We start from the raw sequence: 20,572 nt of genomic DNA, 5'->3' as shown, positions 1-20,572 counted from the left end.
CTCAACAACTCTAAACATGGCTTTTAGGAGAACATTTCTCAAGCATGGACAGAGTTTCAAAGATTTTTTTTTATCATATTGACATTAATATAAAAAAGTGAAACTTTCAGATTCTAGAAAATATCTCACGCGAGGTTCTAATAATGTTGATACACAGGATCAGGTTTAAATTTTTTTTTTTTTGCGTTTATAGTTTTCAGCATTTGAAAAGCCATTTCTAAGCACCTACTTAGAAAATAAGTGAAAATAAGTAGTGTTACTGCAAGAGTTTTACAAAGTATTTTGGTGCTTTTACAAACATTTTAATCAATACGGTCTGTATTATTTTCTGATTTCCTACAACAATTAATTTATTTTATGGGCATTTGTTTATGCTAAAGATATTTATTCAGCCAGTTGATCACATCCTTTCTTCCTTCCTCAATATAAGGCTTATCTTGAGGATTGATATCTTCTCGTTTGCGATGTACGAACCCATGTGTCTGTCCAGGGTAAATTTTAACTTCATAGTCAACTTTACAATTTTGTTTAAGCTTCTGCTCCAGTACGGTGACCTGTAACACAGAATGTTCCATGTTGGCTGAGTACAGAGTTAACATGTTATGTGTTTACAGTCCTCAAACTGTCCTGGCTTTTTACTTTTCTGAGAGACAAACACAGTGTGTCTTTGTCATCATTTTCTCTTCTACCGATTTCACACCCAAATGCATTTCTGTTACTACACTTTCTTTATTTACTAGGTTTTTTCCTCCAGTAAAATAATGGCATGTGACTGCATAAAACTACAAAAAAATTACATGGCTTACTGTAATAATACCTGTAAAAACACCTATTGCTCAGTGTCATGAGAAGGTTAGCATGTAGTGATCACCGTACAAGTTACTTTTGATAGACTTCACAAAAAAAAAAAAAAAAAAAAAAAAAGTCAAGATTTTGAGTGAATTTGAAATTGAGAGAGGAGAGGCACAGATACAAAATTTGCAGTTCAAAGCTACTGGCATTTTTGGCAGGAAAATTAAAGCTAATCCCACTCAATGAAAGCATGTCTTCCTCTTTGCTACCTTTGGTAGATAATCATCTTTCTCTAGTCGTTCTCCACCTGTGCTCCCCAGGAAGGTTGTTGGCAGAGTACCAGAAAGTAAAAGTTCTTCAGGATATTGGGGGAAGCAAAAGGATAGTCACAGGATTTTTTAATTCTCCTGCAACCAGTGATTCCACCGGTACAGGTGGAGACTTTCTGCTGATTTTATGCGCCATCAGTATAATTAGAGTCCCGTATCTTAAACTTGACAGAAGTCTTCCTTTGGATTCTTGCCCTTTTCCTCCTAGCGACTCTCATATATAAATCATCCATATTTTGCCACAGAAACAGAAAGCTTTTTTAACGTCACTGTAAATCTTTTTGTTTTGAGGATAAACAACATAAATTTGTGTAGCACTACTGTAAGAGTTAGTGAAAGAGGAAGAAAAGTGTAAATTAGTTTTCTACTTTCTCTTAATTAAATATCGAAATACAAAACAAGCACAAAAAGCACTAAGAAGACGAATATCTCTGATGGGAAAATTACCTGCTCCAATGGGATGAACTCATCCTTTTCAGCAAAAATGAAGAAGGTGGGATGAAGCAAACTGGACCTGTCCTCAAAGAACTTGATCACTCCTAGGGAAGAAGGAGAGGCATATACAATGAGTCATGCTACTACAAGTGGTAAATCTCTATCAGAGATATACAGTCTGATCAGTTAGAGCTGATTAGTTTGTAATTGAGTCAAACATGCTTTGCTTCAAAGTCCCTTTTGTTGTGAGAACTTCCTGTGATTTGGGATGTCATTAAAGATAGAAAGACCAGCTCTATCTGAAAAAGTCAGGGAAGAATTGTTACATTTGCCCCATTCTTGTGGTTTAATTTGGGCATCTGCTTCTGGCCATTGTCAGAGACAGGGTCCTGTGAAAGATGGACACTGCAGAGCTGCTCAGCTCTAGCTTGGCATGGCCATTTTTTAGATAACTGCAAATATTCATCATTCCAGATACATGGTTAGGATTTCAATGTACATATATTTATACTGATATAAGTTAATAACAAATTGATATTGTAATTTTGACTATTCAAATATATTTTGATTTAAGTAACGGTAGAACTAACGAGCTATCACCCTGGCAACTCTTCATTATTGAAATTATTACAACAGAAAAGTAAAAAATTAGCACGTAGCACTGTTGAATTGACTCAGCTGATCAGCAAATCAGTGCAGCAAAACAGTCCCCATAAACTTTTTGGACAAATACCTTCAACTTCCTTTCAACTCAAAGGAATATAAATTGCTTTGGGTTAAGGGGGGGCTACAGGAAAAATGGGGAGGGACACTTTATCAGGGAGTGCAGGGATAGGATGAGGGGCAGCAGTTTTAAACTGAAAGAGGTCAGATTTAGATTAGATAGAATGAAGAAATTATTGACTAGATTTAGATGAGCTCTCAGGCAGAAATCCTTCCCTGTGCGGGGGGTGAGGCGCTGGCCCAGGGTGCCCAGAGCAGCTGTGGCTGCCCCCTCCCTGGAAGGGTTCAAGGCCAGGTTGGACGGGGCTGGGAGCCCCCTGGGCTGGGGGAAGGGGGCCCTGCCCGGGGCAGGGGGGGCACTGGGGGGGGCTTTGAGGGCCCTTCCAACCCAAACCATGCTATAAGTCTATGATTCAATGATCTAGAAGTACAGAGGTTTATAACAAAAATATTAAAGGTAGCATAAATGCATTAAGAATGGAAGTATGAGAGTGCAACGATTAAAACAGTTAAAAAATGGTTCATATTAACAACGAGAGACCGCTGCCAGCAGGAACATTGAGGACTGAAGCTGTTCATGTCACGATCTGAAGGTCTGCAGCCTGTGTAGCCCCCAGCCCAGACGATTCATCAGCAAAAGACCCTGCACTCTAACAGAAAGACAGCAGAAAGGTTGCAGCGTATCACTACTGCCGTGCCTTTCCCTGTTAGCCCAACAAGAGAATGGAGTACAGCCACGTGTCAAACAAGTTTCCCAAACAATTAAAACCAGACAGTAGGCAGCAACCTGTCCTGACAGAGGTAAGCAACAGGCTGTGGCGGAGATCCACTGCATATTAACTCCTGGCTCCGAAAATATATAAAAGTTGTGCCCAGAAACCATTTTGTCATTGCCAGACAAGAGGAAGCTGAGCCGTAGCGAGGCCTTGGCATCTGGTGTCCCTTGTGTGCTATGCTGCCCAGAAGCAATCCCGGCCATGACACCGGAATACAACAGATCTTGGTGGCTATGATTAGCTGCAAAATACGAGGGTGTGCAAAATAAAGTTGCTTAAAGAGTTTGTATAACAAAATCACTTTCTTCCGTAAGATGCTGCACTGAATTTTGTCACAGTAATACTCATGCAGAATAAGCTCCTGCACAGGTCATGTCTGCTCAGAGCACAGTCGGTATTTGAGACTTACCATAGAGGGACACTCCTGTCTTTAAATGAGGATTTTTCAGCATCAGATGTTGTACTGCCGCTCCACCCCAGCAAAACCCAATGGCACCAATCTTCTTTGCACCACATTGTTCCCTTAGGTACTTCAGGATGACATCAACTTCTCTGAAACATGTAAATGAAAGTGAAGTGAGGCTCCAGCTCTCTTCTCCTGGCCTCCAGAGTGGCTGCTGCTCAGAGACGGGCTGGGCATTGGTCTGCTTGTGGGAGGTGGTGAGTGACTGTCTTTACATCACCCCTGGTTTCTCTCTTTCCTTTATTTATCAAGTTGTCTTTATCTCAACCCATGAGTTTTCTTGCTTTGTTCCTCCTATTCTCTCTCCCCCCTGTCCCACGTGAGGGGAATGAGTGAGTGGTGGTATAGGTGCTTGGCTGGGGTCAACCCACAACACTAGTTTACTATGACTCATTTCTAAAATAAAAGAGAAACTCCAGGGGAGAAGACAAAGAAGAAACTTCCTTTGCTGGTTCTTTACTTTGGAGTCATTCATCTCAATTCTACTCTGCAGAGGTAAACAGTGGGTGCTCTTATTCTTCTTCAAAGTTCTACTTTACTCCAAAAAGCACCCCTCACATAACTTAGGGCTTGACCCACGAGCTGCACGAAATTTCTGTCTGTGGGCAGCCAACTGCATTTCACCCATTACTAATTTAGGATCTAATCCTGCATCTTTACTGAGGAAAAAACTTCTCCAAAAGAAGGATGTCCGCTTGCTGGACAAGGAACAATTGATGTACTTGTCTATTTTGCCGGCATTCCGGGTTTTAAGCCAGTCCTCGAAAGATGCCCAGTCATTAGAAGGTTTCCAAGCTTCTTGTCCCACAAAAAAATCCGGGCAGATGGCTCTGCAAGAGAAATGAAAACATTTTATGCCCATGAAATAGTACTGAGAAAGGATTAAAGGGAAGTCCGTGTGTACTATACAACAAATTAATTTTGTTGAATACATGTAGAATTTAATCTACATCAAAGCACTATACAATCAACCCTCATTATTTTTCTATTTCTAATAAGGAGACTTAGTATAACTTCCAGACACATTTTTTCCTGTTAAAGTTAATGAATTAATTTGACAAGTTGTTAACTGCAATGCAAAATCTTTAGTGGTTTCCCACTGAATTAAAAAAAAAAAAAAAAAAAAAACAAAAACAAAAAACAAACAAACAAACAAACAAACAAACAAACAAAACAAAACAAAACACAAAAAACCCAAACCAACCCAGCTATAATTTACATGGTACATACGTTTTGGGCTAGAAGGAACGCTAACCCGCTAATACGGTAAAGAGAATACCCAGCATGCTTTTTACATATTTGAGAACTTGTTTCTTTCTTTACCACAAGCTGGTACACTTTACCTTCAAGGAATGACTTTCAGCTTCTCTGGAATTTTTACCATAACAGCTAAGTTGCACAGATGCTACGTCAGGAGGAAGGAAGCAGGCTGCTTTGGGTTCATGGAGAACGAAAGATGCAGAACAAGATTTTTCTCTGTTTCCCCTCTCTTCTTCTGTGCTTGCCTACTGTCTCATTACGGTAGGACTACTCAACTATGTTAGACTTCTCACAAACAGGAAACTCTTTAGAGAAACAGGTAAGGGAAGCCTATGAAATTATTTGTGTTTGTACGGCTTATTTAAAAAAAAATAAATAGTTGGTTCAACAAACTTTCTTATTAAAAAGACACTCTGAGAACAGTCGTATTTCTTACATGTATCCATTAGCTGCAAGCATATCAGCCATGTATCTGGTGTTTGGGAGTTGCCACCCAAATATATCATGAATCACAATCACAGCTTTGTCTGTGCTGGCAGCCGGTTTGCAAACATACGCCCTGACGTGCTCGACTTGTGCTTCCTGCCCACAGCTCTCGTAGTCAAACCTGTCTCCGATCCCACATGGGCAGGGCCTCGATTCATTGGCCATGTGTGATACTAGAGGACAAAAAAATACTCTGTTGTCAATACCACATCACGGCATACTGAAAAAGACCAAAATACAGCAGTATAATAGACCGTGGAATTTCTGAATCGTTACAGTAACATTGTGAACACGCTGATTACTGTTAGATCTGGAATGCAACATTAGTCAACGAGCCCACTGGGTTGTTTTTTATGAATAATAATCTTGTTAGAGCTACTTATGCTATGAACTCTTCAGCGGGGATACGGTACATAAATGGGACTTCCATTACTACAGTAAGTAATGCAATAAAAATAAAGTTATGACCAACCAGCTAGGCAACCATCAAAAATTATTTAAATAGCGATGAAACCAGTTCTTTCACTCTTCATCATGTGTGTGTCCTTGTCAGGAATGCATAACTTCATTTAGTATCGACTGTAAAGGCTTAATAGAGGACTTAGCATTTTGAAGAAAAAACAAACCACAGCTACTGTGTAGAAAGATATAATTACACTCAGATTAAACATGGTATTTTCCTCCAGAGAGTTAAAAGAATCCATAGCTGACTTTTTCAGTGTCAAGAAATCCTTTTTCTGAACCAGATTTAACCTCAGATGTTGCAGACTTTTGAAGGAGTTTATTTAAGGAAGGTGCCAAGAAAAATATACCAGTGAAAGCCCCAGTATAAAATCATATTTATTTAATATTAAATAAGGAATGCATTCAAACTCTGAGATAGGTAAAAAGAAAACTGAACATACGGAAAAATTCCTTAAGTTGAGCCAAATGTTATATCAAGAAACTAACAGTAGGGCATGGTTAATTTTTTACAAACTGTTCCTTAAATGAAAATAAACAAGCAATTCACAAAGGTCAGAAAATGCCAGCGCACTCTAACACAGATTTATGTAGCTCCTTGCTCTCAAGTTAATGATTTTACACCATCGACCTTAGGTTGACCAATTGGGTGAACTGATTTTATATTGCTACAAAATGACCCAAATAACTTATTTGAATATATACAGAACATCTCCAAATTATTAAAGAACGTGGAGAGAATTCAGATAAAGCTTTACTTAAACTATCTACAGATAAACTGTGTGTACTAGCTAAGAAACTTTTGCCTGTACAGAAACAGGGATGTTCAAACTCGACTTTGCCAAATATACTCACAGAGAGAAATGGGAAAAAGCAGGTTACTGAACAGTCCCCGAACTTGTGGGACTTAAATAGTTGTGGCACTAAAGGGACAGCTTTAGGAAAGCAAACAAATACACAACCCTACAGCTAGGAGATTTGCACAGATTTCCAGGCACCACGATGTTCTGGATTTGCAGACTTTAAAATTCAGAATATGCCAAGCAGTGTTAGCAGGGCTAGGGTTGCAGATCCTGTGAGATTTAATTTTCATAAATCAAGACAAGCTGTGTCTTATTTGAAAGCTGTATTAACTCTGGGCACACATTTATACTAATCCTTTCCTTTTTTTCTAAATAAGCCACATCCACCCATAGGTGATTTCTTTTCACATGTTGTAGTCTCACATATAAGACTTCTAATTTAAAATAAACCTACCAGGAAAAAAAAAAAAAATGAATGAATAGATGAGCATATAGGGCAAAACACAGTTTAAATATGCAATAAGAAAGAGCTGTTAACTAATTTCCCATTCACAAACTATTTCATTTTGCTTAGACTAAAATAAAACAATGTAACAAGAAGAGCAACTGCCTATTAAAGAAACATATTTAAGAGCTCCAGAAACACGAAGCCCCTACCAGTCAGTATGTCCTTAAAGGCTTTAATTGCAAACATTTCACATTATCTGATAAAATGTGAAGCAACATGTAAATGCAAAGCTGAGGAAAAGAGCTCTAGGCGAGGGGTAGCCCTGGCTTGTGTGGTTTAAAAACCATACAGACTTGAAAGCTTTGCAGCGTAGTCAAAATGTTTCAGTGTTTCCACATTTGCCATAGTATGCATTACATACGAACAGTATCTTTTTCTATTTTTAAGAAGCTCCTGAAACAATCCTTAAAAATGAATCCTCCTCTCTTATATCCATCAAAGCTATTCTTTTAGGAGGATCTGTAAGCTCACAGCCCTGGTGTTCCACCATCTCCACCTGCGAGCACTCGAGCATTTATTTGAAGACCAAACAACAACTTTAGTTTTCAGAAACTGGAACCTACAAGCAGAAAAATATAAAGATACTGCTGTGTGGCTCTGTGACTTTCAACAGCCTCTCCTGAGCCCTCCTCCTGAGACTTCTTCCTCACCTCAGGGGGGAAAATAAAAGGTTTCTGAGCCATCATCTTAAATAACTAGGGGGGAAAAAAAAAAAAAAATAGCCCTCCATATCATTTAAATGAGCATGCACTCTTTAAGAAAACACATCGATAAAATGAAAGTTGCTGAGTCAGCCCTCAGCATGCACTTATTTTACATTCCTCAGGAGGAAATGTCGTGAAAGTTTTTAAAAAAACCAGACCCCACGCATACCTGGGTGTAGGAGAAGGAGCGGAAGAGCCGGCCGAGGCAAGGGCGAGCTCGGTGGGGGCAGTCACCAGGCAGTTAGTAACGCTCAGAAAGGGGGGGGATCGGGTTTCTTCAAATAAAAGTTATGTAAGTTACTGCCTTGTAAGTACTTGCATAACACAGAGTCACAAAGTTAAACGTTTACTCCTTTTACAGCCATTAATTTTACTGCCAGTGTAGGCAGGGTTGTGAGGAGTACCACTACAGGCAAATACCAAAACTTCTTTTTAACTTACACAAAATGGTATTAAGCTTTGGAGGTCTTGTCTTGTAGCTTAGGAAACACGTTGACTTAGCTGAGCAATTCATTTAGACAAAATTTTTTTGTTTTGTTTTGTTTTTTTTTTTAAAGGCTGTTCCTTTGTTTTTAAAGATTGGGCCAGTATCACTTTTAAACCTCACGCTGGCATTACTGTTACGTCCTTCGACTATTCATCCATTGGTAAAAGAAATATCTAAAGTCATCAGCGGGGTGAGGTAGTGAAGCAGAGATTATTTCAAAGCTCTATACAAGACAAAGCTTATACAGTATAGGAAAAAATATCTTCTCTTTCAGAGTTAAAATAACTAACATGTAAAAAGGTAAGCGTTTTGTAGATTGCCATACATATCATTACAATAAGTGTTTAAAATGCTGGTACGTTTTTATCCTACCACAGGACATTTCATACTGGGTTTTTTTCCTTTTGAATTAAAGTGATTGCCTGATCCTTGTATCCCTCCCATCCTCCGGATTTTGTTTTTATTGGATTAGTAGTAGTATTCTTTAAAAATGTTTATTTAAGAATATCAGCAATCCCAAATTCACTGTTTCCTCTGAACCACATCTAAAAAGTAGCACTAAATGCACATGTTGGTCTACCACACTTTTGCCTTGGGAAAGTGACCAGCCTTCCAATTTAGTCCTCATATATAAGCTGTTTTCCCATATTCTAAATAACTTTGTCCATGCTATTTATTAGCGTTTCCTAAAATAAAGTCAAACGAATGAAAAAAAAAAAAAAAAAAAAAGCCTACCAAAGAATTCCAGAGTGAAGTCATAAAGTTCAAAAACCTTTTTGTTTGGTTTGTTTTTTTGTCTTTTCCCACTTGTATAGTACAAACAACAAATTGTAGTACACAGGGAGCTTAGATACTCCATAGCAACTCCAAAGAATAACAGTAAAATAAATGTGAGGAAAAAATTGGCAGTTTAAATCATTCCTGGAAGAGAGAAAGGACAGCAGTGCTTGCAGAATCTCCTCTCCACTGCAGTTGCTTAAGCACATTTCCATTTCCTTAGTCACAGTAACGTAGCTCTGGAAATTCTTCCTTATACATAAGACTATTCCCCTTTACCTTAATATTAACATTAAACTTTAGAAACTAAATGGTTTTTCATTTTATTTCCTGTTTTTTCACGTTCCTTGACAATCGCTCCATGCAGTTTTTTTTTACTGAGAAGCCAAAGCTTCATTCAACACATTCATGATCTCTGCACGTGCAGTCATTGCACCTTGAACTATAAACACACACTTCTTCGGGATCTCTCATTTCCAGCTCTTACTCAGTGACTTACAGTTTTATCAGGGAGATGTGGTGTGCTCGTCAGAACTCGTAGCTACCCTTTCACTTTGAGCAAATGCTGCTTCTCAGGTTTTTTTCTTTTTGCTTAGTCACGGTGTCGGTGTTGCGGCACACATACCGTTTCAGTATTTATGAATGACTGCTCTTCTCTAAATATATGACCTGATAGTCCTCTTGCACGTTAGCTAACCTTCTGATGCTAATGCAACTCCACTAATGTGGAGTTACCCAGGGTTTATGCTGGGGTAATTAAGGTACAATAAACTTCCAGCCCTCTACATTCTTCTCCTGCAAAGATGTGTCACGAGAGCTGTATCACCCAGGCAACGTCAGGATTAATATATTACATCTAGATGGTATCGTACGAAAAGCAACAGCTGATCGGCAGTCGCAGGGCAAAATTCTCTGAAGTCTCCCCACGGGAAAGATGGGGCACCGTTAGCAGCATGGAAAGGAGGAAATCATGGATGGGAAACACCAAAAGAAACTAAAATCCCGTAGAGAGAGAGAGGGGTGATTAATTAATACTGCTGATGTTTTTTACATGAGAGACACCACAGTGTATATTTTCTGATAGTCTATTTAATTTGAGAGATTGTCACGAGTAAAATTAAGACTTTCCTAAATTACATTTTCTCCCTATTAACTCACACAGCAGTCTTTATCTGTAGCCCTGAGACGGTGAAAAGGGACGTACATTATTTATTTTTTTTTTCCTGACAACTTTAGAAGCGCCAGCACCCACTGAAGACACCAGGCAGCTGCTTTCGAACTAAGGAACACGAGCCCTTAATTAAGGGCGTAATTAAGCTGCGGAAATCACACCAGTGGTCAGCGTTTCCAGCCGGTTCAAAAAGGGACTGGGGAACGCACAGAGGTCAGGCCAGGCCCGCCCGTGGCCACCCCACTCGCTGCTCCGGTGGCCCCTCCGGCTGCGGAACCCCCCGAACGAACGGCTGGCTGCCGGGATGCGGAGTGAGAGGGGGAATTCCCCGCGCAGCCCCCGCCGGCGGCCGGGCGCTGGGGCAGGCACCGTGGGGGCGTCCGCCCGACCACCCAGGGAGAAATCGCGTAACAGGACACGTCAGGCACCACCATCAGACATTTCTTCTTTAAGCAGCAGCCACGGTTTGTGAGCCTGTCGTGGTTTGGGTCTGGTTGGCAGCCAACCCCCAACGCAGCAGCTCCCTCTCCCTCCCCCTCCGGCAATGAGAAGGGACAGAGAGCCAGGCTTGGGGTCCGAGATAGGACTGGGATGGGGGAAAATCCCCCTTTATGATCACGAGCAAAAGGCAGGCTCGTTAGGGGAAGAAAAAAAAGAACATACACTTATTACAGACACTAACAACACATAACAGAGTAGGACAGTGAGAAGCATTGCCACACCTTGAGAACACCTTCCCCCCACCCCTCCCTTCTTCCCGGGCTCAGCTCTGCTCCCGATATCTCTACCTCCTCCCCCAGGGGCACAGGGGCAGGGAATGGGGGGTGCAGGCAGTGCTGCCACTTCCTTCATCTTCGGTGAGGGGAGTGTCCGGAACTTGTTCCTCCTGCTCCATCGTGGTCCCCCTCTCACAGCAGACAGTCCTCCACAAACTTTCTCCAACATGAGTCCCTCCCACGGGCCGCAGTGTTCCCCACACTGCTCCGTCATGGGTCACTAACTTCCTCCGACTGGATTCCCTCCCACGGCTGCAGCCCTTCCCGAGCTGCTCCGGCGTGGGACTCCCCCACATGCTGCAATCCTCCCAGCGCTGAATTACAGCAGCGGGGTTGCCTTTTCCCATGAAACCCCGGCCTTCTTCGGGCACAGAACCTTGATCAGCTGAGCAGGAACAACAGGCCATAAATCAGTGTCTGCTCCACCGTAGATCTCCATGGGTGGCAGAGGGGGGCCGACCAGGAAACCATCTATCGAATTTCGCAGAGCCAAAGGTAACCTGAGAAATTAGTATCCCATCCAAATAACCTTAGCTACAAATTTTGAAACAAGATATGCCCGCTTACATCACCTGTTAAATGCACATCTGCTGCCAGGATGCAGCCAAAAAGGCCTGTTCTCTCAAAATGAGCTTTGCCAAACAATGTACTTGTGTCCCTAAATTTTGGGCTTGTGACTTATGTAGAATTTAGATGACCAGTGGCTATAATACACAAAAGGATTAATTTACCATTAGTCTAACTTATTTCGAGCATTAAGATAAATCTCGAGGAACTGGAGAATATTTCACAGCATGTTAAAGCACGACACTGCTAGGTGAAATTTGAGACTTCTTCAAAGGAACATAATATGAGAGCATCAATTAGAATCTACTGACAAGAACATCTCAAATATTCTGTTAGATTATTTCTTTAATTTCTATTTCAACAAACTCTCCCCCAAATTTTCTAAAATGTGATATTGAAAATCCCCACAATGTACTACATAATTGCCTTACAAATTAAGTTGCTCTTCTGTTATATGTTCTTATTCAGCCAGTTGAACATATCCTTTCTTCCTTCCTCAATATAAGGCTTTTCTTGAGGATTGATATCTTCTCTTCTGCGATGTACAAAACCATGAGTTTGCCCAGGATAAATTTTAACTTCATAAGCAACTTTATAATTTTTCTTTAGCTTCTGCTCCGGCAGGGTGACCTGTAATATAAAGCATGGTAGTAGTTATATTAATATAGCCATACTCCATGCTGCAACTCCTCACCTTATTCATAATTTAACTCCCCAATTTATCACTCAGGCTAGCTCCATATGGGCAAAACAAAAAGCAAAATGGTGCAAAGAAAAAAATCCCTTTGCAGTGAGGGTCTAGGAAATTTTTAGAATATAAAGGCAGGTCCAACAATCTGCAAAGATATGGATCTAACAAAAGTATTTCCTATACATGAAATATAAGACAATGCTAAATACACTACAACCAAACAAAAAGCTTCTAACTGACACCTATGGATGCAATTTGGCATATCCTACATGGCTTATGGGTTCCTAGGGCCTATAGAAAACAGTGTCATACAGCAGAGGATAGCTCCCTGAGCAGGGTACTCCAAAACAGCAATGGCATTTTGATAAGACTTTGGTACCCGAGTTACTAGACATACAAAAGAGATGTAAGGAAAAAAAAAAAAATTCTAGTTTTAATTTTTTGCCAAGTTACATTAGCCCTTTTATATCTAGCTCAATTTTTCTGCTTATTTTTTGACCCTCGAGCGCTATTGTGAGACTGAATTTTGACTCCCAGTTCAGGATGGAAATTTAAACATGCAGAAGTGAAAGAAGACAGAGGGTTTTAGCATACATGATGAAGGGGAATGAAGTCATCTTTTTCAGCAAAAATGAAAAATATAGGGTTCAGGGGATTGGATATATCATCAGAATCCTTTGATTAGTCCTAGAAAACATTAAACAAACAAAAAACCTCCTCAATGGACTTTTAAGGTGAAATCCACATTCGAATTCAGCACTCTGCTTCTGCAGTGAAAAGTTTTCCTGTCTCATGCAATATGAAGCCACACATACTAGATTTACTTTCAAGCTACTGTAACCATGGCTTGTGGAAGAGTGAGTACCTTCCTACATTCAACCTCTATTTAATCCAGTTTCTTAGGATACAAACTGAATACCTGAATTAGCAGGAGCTGAAAGATGCCTTCTGTGCATACAAACTGGAGTTCTTTTGCACTGACTGGGCAAGTTAATGAGTCAGTAAGTAGTCCAAAATTTACATTCTGAGAACGTTAGCAAAGGGCAGCTTAGCTATCCCAGCTTCTTGAGCAGAGCATAAAAAGAAAGCTGGTGTTAAAATAACCGCAATCTAACTTTACAGAGTAGCTAGAGCAAAAATCACACGCGCTGCTCCCCGCTGAAGCTCTAGCTCTGCAGCATGCAGAGCAGCAGCAATAGGAAAAGGGAGCTAAATTGGGAAGGTGACCAAAGGACGTGTATGTCTGTCCAGACCTAAAATAAAGATATGGCTGCTATGATCCATTCAGGAACTAGGACCAAATATCCTCACTACCGTCTTCTTGGCATAATAGCCTTCCTACTCTTTTAAAAATATCTCTCTTCATCAGCTGACAACTTGAAAAAATAATGCTAGATCAAGTACTTAAGCTACACAGTGTACATATGCATGTGTACCTGCCTGTCTTACAACCCTGTGTTTACCTACCATAGAGAGATACACCAGCCTTTAATTCCAGGTATGTCATCATCAGGTGATGTACAGCAATACCACCCCAGCAAAAACCAGCGAACCCTAATTTCTTGGCACCACACTGTTCCTTTAGGTATTTCAGGACAGCATCAGCTTCTCTGGAACATATAAGCAAATGCAAATTAAGCACCCATAGTAAAACCACTATTTGAAAATATGAAAATATAGAGATGCATGGAGGTGTCCCCCCTATATATTCTTTCACGTACTTTAAATAAATCATTATTTCAGACAAATATTAGGGTTTACTAATTTGAAATCATCAGAAAGAGAAAAAAATAAACAACACAAAACCTTAATGGAATTAGACAAAAATGCAACGTGAATAACGTACATAAGGAAACCTACAGGGATGGAAAGTAGATTATTGATTATACACCTACTAAGGGTTTGAAAAGCTTAAAATTCTCTGAGAAGCTGGATGAATTTTTGCTTTGTCAATGTAGATATAAGAAGCAATAAAAAACTTTTAGAGAATACTATTCATTAGAAAGTCAAAATGCTGACAATAAGTTAAGGTCTGAGCTATTTGCGACAGGAAAGTCGATATACCAAACATGGCAGACGCTTTCAGAATTTTCAGTGTAGCTTGAAATATACCTTGCCCAGATGCTGTATTCTGAAAACACCCATTTACCCCTGAAGCAGGTGTCACCACGCAGAGGCAGTAAAGAGAAAGCATCGGTGGGAGAGAGGTAGCAGTCAAGTCTTTTAGATAACCTCAAGACTGTATTTTCAGCCCCAGCTCCTCACCCCCTGGGACACGCCAGCTATATACGCCGACAATGCATCAATCTCACAAATACCACGTTCTCTGCCAACACGCAAACACCCAGAGAAGCAAATTAAATGCCAAAAAAATTCCTTCTTCACTGGAGCTGCCACGCGAAACACAAACGGCCCATAAGAAGTGCCAGGCAGAGCCCAAGCCTTCCTTCCCGTTGCAGCAGGGAGGGGAGAGATTCCAAACTAAAAAGTTTCCACGACAACTGACCCTTCTGGGACAGGAGCTCTCTGGAAGCGATTCAGTTATGTCTCCCGTAACCTTCTCACCGAATACCCGAGCCAAGTAACCTTCAACATGGCCTCTCCCAACAGCCCGAGAAAGATATTTGCTCTCCCAGGAATGTAATTAGTTTGGTCTCTAATTAGTCTGACCCCTTCTCAGTATTGTCTTGCCAACAGGTTCCTCCCGTGTTGCGGAGGCAGCACGGCCCCTCTGCTAGTGGCAGCCCTTCGCGGATACACGCGCGGGCAGCGCTGCCCACGGGAGGGGAAGGCAGGGCACTGCCCTTGGCTGCCAGAACCCCACGTCCCCGGAGCCCCCGGCCCTCACGGTCCCCTGACTGCAGACAACCCAGCCACCGGCCCCCTGCGCCAGTTACACCGCGCTGGGCAAGTACTACAGCGCGCACAAAACCTCCTTTCCCCTTCCCCTACAACCTCTGAAACTATCAGTCCGCTCCACTCGGTGAGACTCAAGGTGAGGGTTGTGCTTTCTCACTGCTCGTCTCACTGGTCATTTATAAACTGTGCCTGCTGAGGCAGGGGAAGCAACAAGAGCTCTGTGTTATCCACATCAGAAGACAAAACTCTTCACTAAGCCACTGGTGGATTAGCTGCATCCCATCTCAAACAAACAAACAAACAAGCAAACAAACAAAAACAAAACAAAACAAAAAACACACACACACAAAAAAACCAAACCAAAACAAAACAAAAAAACACACACACACACAAAACAAACCAAAACAAAACAAAAAAACACACACAAAAAACCAAACCAAAACAAAACAAAAAAACACACACAAAAAAACCCCAAAACAAAACAAAAAAACACACACAAAAAAACAAACAAAAAAACACAAAAAAACACACACACAAAAAAAAACCAAAACAAAAAAACACACACAAAAAAAACAAACAAAAAAACACAAAAAAACACACACAAAAAAACAAACCAAACCAAACCAAAAAAACACACACGAAAAAACAAACCAAACCAAAACAAAAAAACACACACACAAAAACAAAACAAAACAAAACAAAAAAACACACTCAAAAAACCAAACCAAAAAACCGCACAAAAAAAAAAAAAAAAAAGAGAGGGGAAAAAGAAAGCAGTGTGATATCCAGCTCCCTGACATCTTACTTGTTTATTTTCCAGGCATCTCGAGTTTCCAGGAAATCATCAAACTTGGACCAATCATCGGAAAGCTTCCAAGCTTCTCGTCCTGCAAAAAAGTCTGGGCAGATGACTCTGCACACACAGATACACACATAAAAAAAAAAAATCGAAATTGAATTAATTAATTAAACACAGATTTTTTTGGCCCTTCATAGCAAGGAAAGTTTCAATCCAGGCATAGACTTATTTTGATTTCTTTTTCTTGAGAAAGTAATGGTTTCACACATCCCCGTTAACTATTCTACAGAAATAACTATGAGATGTAGAAAACATACATGGGTATCTATATAGGCCCTTTTCAATGACTAAACCACATAATACAATTTGTGATACAAATCTGTAAAATCTAAATATTTTTACCCCTAGTATTTTACCTGTTTTGAGTACATAATTTGAAACTATACACAGTAAAACAGATCACCTTGTAAAAGACAATCAAACGAGGTTCTGATTACAACAATTTTAGATTTTGCATACAACGTAATACCATTTAACATAAATCCATCATTAGTGGGTTCGATTTAAACACAATTACATAAAATAGTTATTTACTACGGATCTCATCATGAGTCTTACTTATGAGCTAGAAAAAAAAAAAAAACCAGGCACCCGATGGGCCGAGGTCAGCAAAGAACAAGTCACGGGAAAAGGCGTGGGAAGAAAGGGAGGAGTGTTTCACTGCGAACACCATTTGGTGACTGGAAGAAGGGAAATCCGGGGAGAGTCCACTCAGCAGCAGAGATCCAGCACCACGGGGGGTGCCCAAACCCTGGCTCGGGGGGATCGCAGCTGAAACGGGTTGTGTGGCCGGCAGCAGGGTCGTGCCGGTGCCGTCACTAGTGGGTAACGCCGTCTGCCCGGGCAAGAAGGAAACCACCAGGGACTCCAGAGGCCCAGGCTCCTCCCTAGGTCACCCCCAGGTGCTGCTGTGCCTTATCTCCAGCCCAGCCTACGGGGAAGCAACAGGATCCCTGGGAACCTGCAATCACCCGGTACTTATTAAACGCCTATTGGCACTCTCCCTCCTCTGACACGCCCTACGTGTCTTAACGATCATGGTGAAATGACTAGATGAGTTTGGCCTACAGCAGACCAAAGTATGTTGCAAGCATTTTTATTTTTTTTTATTTTTTTTACCATGTTTGATCATTTCTGTGAAAGAAACAGTGACGTCTACAGCATGTTTGTGTTTGGAAATGTATGGGCAAAATGGCACAGCCTTTGGGTAAGTCCCTGTCAGAAAGGCTACATATTGCTTTGAGAGTGAACCTTCCCAGCCCACGCAGAGAAACAGGTTCTTCCCTGCTCAAGCCTGGTAAGACGCTACAAGCCATCAGTCTTAATGCGGTCTCTGAAATACAGCTCTCCTAGCTCCTCGTCCCATATTGTACTAGGGAAAATCCAGCTATTTTCCTCTCAATAAACGTTGGGGCACCAGTTCAGCAGCATCTTGAAGCAATCGGGGAAGACATGCACGGTTTCTCTCCGTTCGGACACTGCTGCCTGAAAACCCCCCGCTCCCCTCCGGACTAAAGCAACGGAAACACCACCCTGCTTCCCTTGACCGCCGCGGCATCAGCAGTGCAGGTGGAAGGAGAGAAAGTATTACAAAAAGAAGCATGACATGGCATGAATCACAGGGCAAAATTACAGGAAGTGAGGCGGTGTGGAGAAATACCAGTTCATGACACTGGGTACTTTTGACTGAGGAGGCTCTTGGTGTAATAAGGAAGCCCACTGCCGTGCTAGCGATTTGCCGGTATCCTGCGCTGTATGAGAGGTGTACGGCCAGTCTCACGTTGAGAATGATTGCACGTGGTCACCAGACAAACATCCTTCCAGTCCTGGTGCAGAACAGGGTATGTGAAGTCCTCAGGAAAAACAGTAACAAGAAACAGGCTATAGACCAATGCAGCGTTCCGGTGTATCAGAAGACCCCAATCCTCACAAAGGCGGTATCTTTATCTTGCAGAAACAAAAAGCTCCTTTCGGCTCCGCAGACAGATCTCGGGCACACGACAACTGTCTGCTGACATCTGCCTTCCCTCAGGCTCCGCAGGCCGAGAGCGTTAAAGGCACCATCTCTCTGTCCTGGGTTGAGTGAGTGGTGGACTTTTTTGGTGGCAGGGGAGGGGGCTATCGGGGCGGCCCCCTGGGAGAAGCTTCTCGAAGCTCCCCCAGCTCCACGTCAGCTCCACCTCTGCACCAAAACTGAGCCCATCAGCTGCGCCTCTGCCAGAACGTATTTAAGAAGGGACGTGGTGAGGAGCAGTGGGACTGGTGAGGGGGAGTTGGGGCAGCTGCGTGAACACCAAGGTCAGTGGGGGAACGGAGGAAGGGAGGAGGGGGGAGGTGTGCCGGAGCAGAGACCCCCCTGTATCCTGTGGGGAGATGGCAGGGCGGCCCCCCCTGCCACCCATGGAGAGCTACGGTGGAGCAGACACTGATTTATGGCCTGTTGCTCCTGCTTGGTTATCAAGGTTCTGTGCCCGAAGAAGGCCAGGGTCTCATGGGAAAAGGCAGCCCCGCTGCTGTAATTCAGTGCTGGGAGGATTGCAGCATGCGGGGGAGTCCCACGCCGGGGCAGCTCGGGAAGGGCTGCAGCCGTGGGAGGGAATCCAGTCGGAGGAAGTTAGTGACCCATGACGGAGCAGTGTGGGGAACGCTGCGGCCCGTGGGAGGGACTCATGTCGGAGAAAGTTTGTGGAGGACTGTCTGCTGTGAGAGGGGGACCACGATGGAGCAGGAGGAACAAATTCCGGACACTCCCCTCACCGAAGATGAAGGAAGTGGCAGCACTGACTGCACCCCCCATTCCCTGCCCCTGCGCCACTGGGGGAGGAGGTAGAGATATCGGGAGCAGAGCTGAGCCCGGGAAGAAGGGAGGGGTGGGGGGAAGGTGTTCTCAAGATGTGGCAATGCTTCTCACTGTCCTACTCTGTTATGTGTTGTTAGTGTCTGTAATAAATGTATGTTCTTTTTTTTCTTCCCCTAACGAGTCTGCCTTTTGCTCATGATCATAAAAGGGGGATTTTTCCCCCATCCCAGTCCTATCTTGAACCCCAAGCCTGGCTCTCTGTCCCTTCTCATTGCTGGAGGGGAAGGGAGAGAGAGCTGCTGCATTGTGGTTGGCTGTCAACCAGGCCGAAACCACAACACTCTCAAAACTAGACCACTACAGAATTAGGTGAAACTTTGCTGTTCGGAACTGCAGGCCGGTGCCAATCCTAGATGAATGTTTGCAATGCATACTGCAAACAGAGTACCTTAAATCACATCCCGTTGTTGCAAGATGTTGCTGCATTTTGAAATTTAACTGCTGTAGGGCACCAAAAATGAGAGTGAAAGACTTGCAGAGGAGAAAGGGATTGTATTTAATAGCCGATGCGTGCATATGAATGATTCATATGCACATATTCAATGTGCATATTCAATTTCATATTCAAAATATATGACATTCATTCATACTTCTGCTGATGACAATTTTTTAAAATCCCATCATATAATTGAGCTTGAATGACTGTTTATTTTAAAAAGACTTATAAAACCAGGATACACGCTTCTGTTTCGGAACACACTATTTTTTAAAGCCATCTCATATTGATGGGAAAATTAACAGAATCACTTTCTACTGCATCGCGTTTCCAATATTCTATGCATTCTGTGTGCACAGTCACTTCTGTAAATAGCAAAGTACGAAGGAGTTTCACGTTTCACAGCAGTGTTCCTTTGTGTTTTTGTATTATGGAAATATATCACTCAAACTGCCCTGGTAACAGTTTCCTCTCGTGTATGGGAATAACAGTTCTAATGTAAGGCTAGAAATCATAGAGAGTGGGATTTCTTGGAGAAGAAAAGATTTTTTAGGTGTCTACATTGGGGGGTGGGGGGGGGGGGTGGGTGAGTGGCTGCGTGGTGTTTGGCTGCCGACCAGGCTCAAACCACGACAATCCATTAGCTGCAAGCATATCAGCCATGTATCTGGTGTTTGGGAGTTGCCACCCAAATATATCATGAATCACAATCACAGCTTTGTCTGTGCTGGCAGCCGGTTTGCAAACATACGCCCTGACGTGCTCGACTTGTGCTTCCTGCCCACAGGTCTCGTAGTCAAACCTGTCTCCGACCCCACATGGGCAGGGCCTCGATCCATCAGCCATCTAGGAATCTGCAGGAAAGCAAAAAGGACAACAAGTAATATGATTTATTTGCAGTAACAACTGTGATTATGGGTCATAATCTTCAGGCAGTCCCTACAGTCCCCTCCAGGCACCTAGCGATACCCATTTGATATTGCGAGGTTAGAAGAGAAAGCTCCAGGTGTTTACTGCAAACAGGTTCTTGACCCCAGCTCTCTCTGGTTCCCACAAATATTAACGAATTCCAGGTCAGTCAGCATAGCCCAGGCGTGTGGCAAGGCCAGAAGACAGGTTTGTGTCCGTCCACCTGAGCAATCCAGCGTGTGAAACGTGCGTTTCCACATCAGGTCCCTACGCACTGTGCTCCATAGCCATTCCTCTCACGTGGCCCCGCAGCTCCTCCTCACAGGCTGGCACCTCGTAACCTCTTGCTGTCACTCTCGTGTGCCCCCGCCGTCAGCACGCTGCTTTTCTGACTACTATTAACCTTCGAGTTTTCGCTGTGCGTGCCCCCTTTCCCTGC

General features: G+C 42.5%; 2 protein-coding genes across 2 annotated transcripts; both read right to left on the bottom strand.

Annotated features, from left to right (window-relative positions):
• Positions 1-268: 268 nt before the first annotated feature.
• LOC104364625 (carboxymethylenebutenolidase homolog) lies at positions 269-7,985 on the bottom strand. Its single transcript, XM_032989081.2, has 6 exons — positions 7,911-7,985; positions 5,215-5,437; positions 4,241-4,348; positions 3,465-3,607; positions 1,569-1,660; positions 269-554 (listed from the first exon to the last, which is right to left on the bottom strand). The coding sequence occupies exons 2-6, from the start codon at positions 5,427-5,429 to the stop codon at positions 375-377; spliced, it is 738 nt and encodes a 245-aa protein (XP_032844972.1). The 5' UTR covers positions 5,430-5,437; positions 7,911-7,985; the 3' UTR covers positions 269-374.
• A 3,406-nt stretch (positions 7,986-11,391) lies between these two features.
• Positions 11,392-20,070, bottom strand: LOC104366375 (carboxymethylenebutenolidase homolog). The gene is made up of 6 exons (XM_042806874.1): positions 19,856-20,070; positions 15,875-15,982; positions 13,674-13,820; positions 13,035-13,041; positions 12,805-12,885; positions 11,392-12,149 (listed from the first exon to the last, which is right to left on the bottom strand). The coding sequence occupies exons 1-6, from the start codon at positions 20,068-20,070 to the stop codon at positions 11,970-11,972; spliced, it is 738 nt and encodes a 245-aa protein (XP_042662808.1). The 3' UTR covers positions 11,392-11,969.
• Positions 20,071-20,572: the final 502 nt, after the last annotated feature.

This window comes from Tyto alba, unplaced genomic scaffold (genome assembly GCF_018691265.1).
Source record: "Tyto alba isolate M040663 unplaced genomic scaffold, T.alba_DEE_v4.0 Super-Scaffold_48, whole genome shotgun sequence".
NCBI lineage: Eukaryota > Metazoa > Chordata > Aves > Strigiformes > Tytonidae > Tyto > Tyto alba.
Note: the sequence above shows the minus strand (reverse complement) of the source record. Positions and strands in the feature narration are given on the sequence as shown.

Coding starts and splice junctions, on each gene's coding strand:
- LOC104364625 (XM_032989081.2), bottom strand. CDS start 5,429: ATGGCCAATGAATCGAGGCCCTGCCCATGTGGGATCGGAGACAGGTTT. Junction 4,349..5,214: donor CTTGCAGCTAATGGATACAT/GTAAGAAATACG, acceptor TTTCTCTTGCAG/AGCCATCTGCCCGGATTTTT. Junction 555..1,568: donor AGTTCATCCCATTGGAGCAG/GTAATTTTCCCA, acceptor TCTGTGTTACAG/GTCACCGTACTGGAGCAGAA.
- LOC104366375 (XM_042806874.1), bottom strand. CDS start 20,070: ATGGCTGATGGATCGAGGCCCTGCCCATGTGGGGTCGGAGACAGGTTT. Junction 13,821..15,874: donor GATGCCTGGAAAATAAACAA/GTAAGATGTCAG, acceptor TATATGTTCCAG/AGAAGCTGATGCTGTCCTGA. Junction 12,150..12,804: donor ACTTCATTCCCCTTCATCAT/GTATGCTAAAAC, acceptor TTTATATTACAG/GTCACCCTGCCGGAGCAGAA.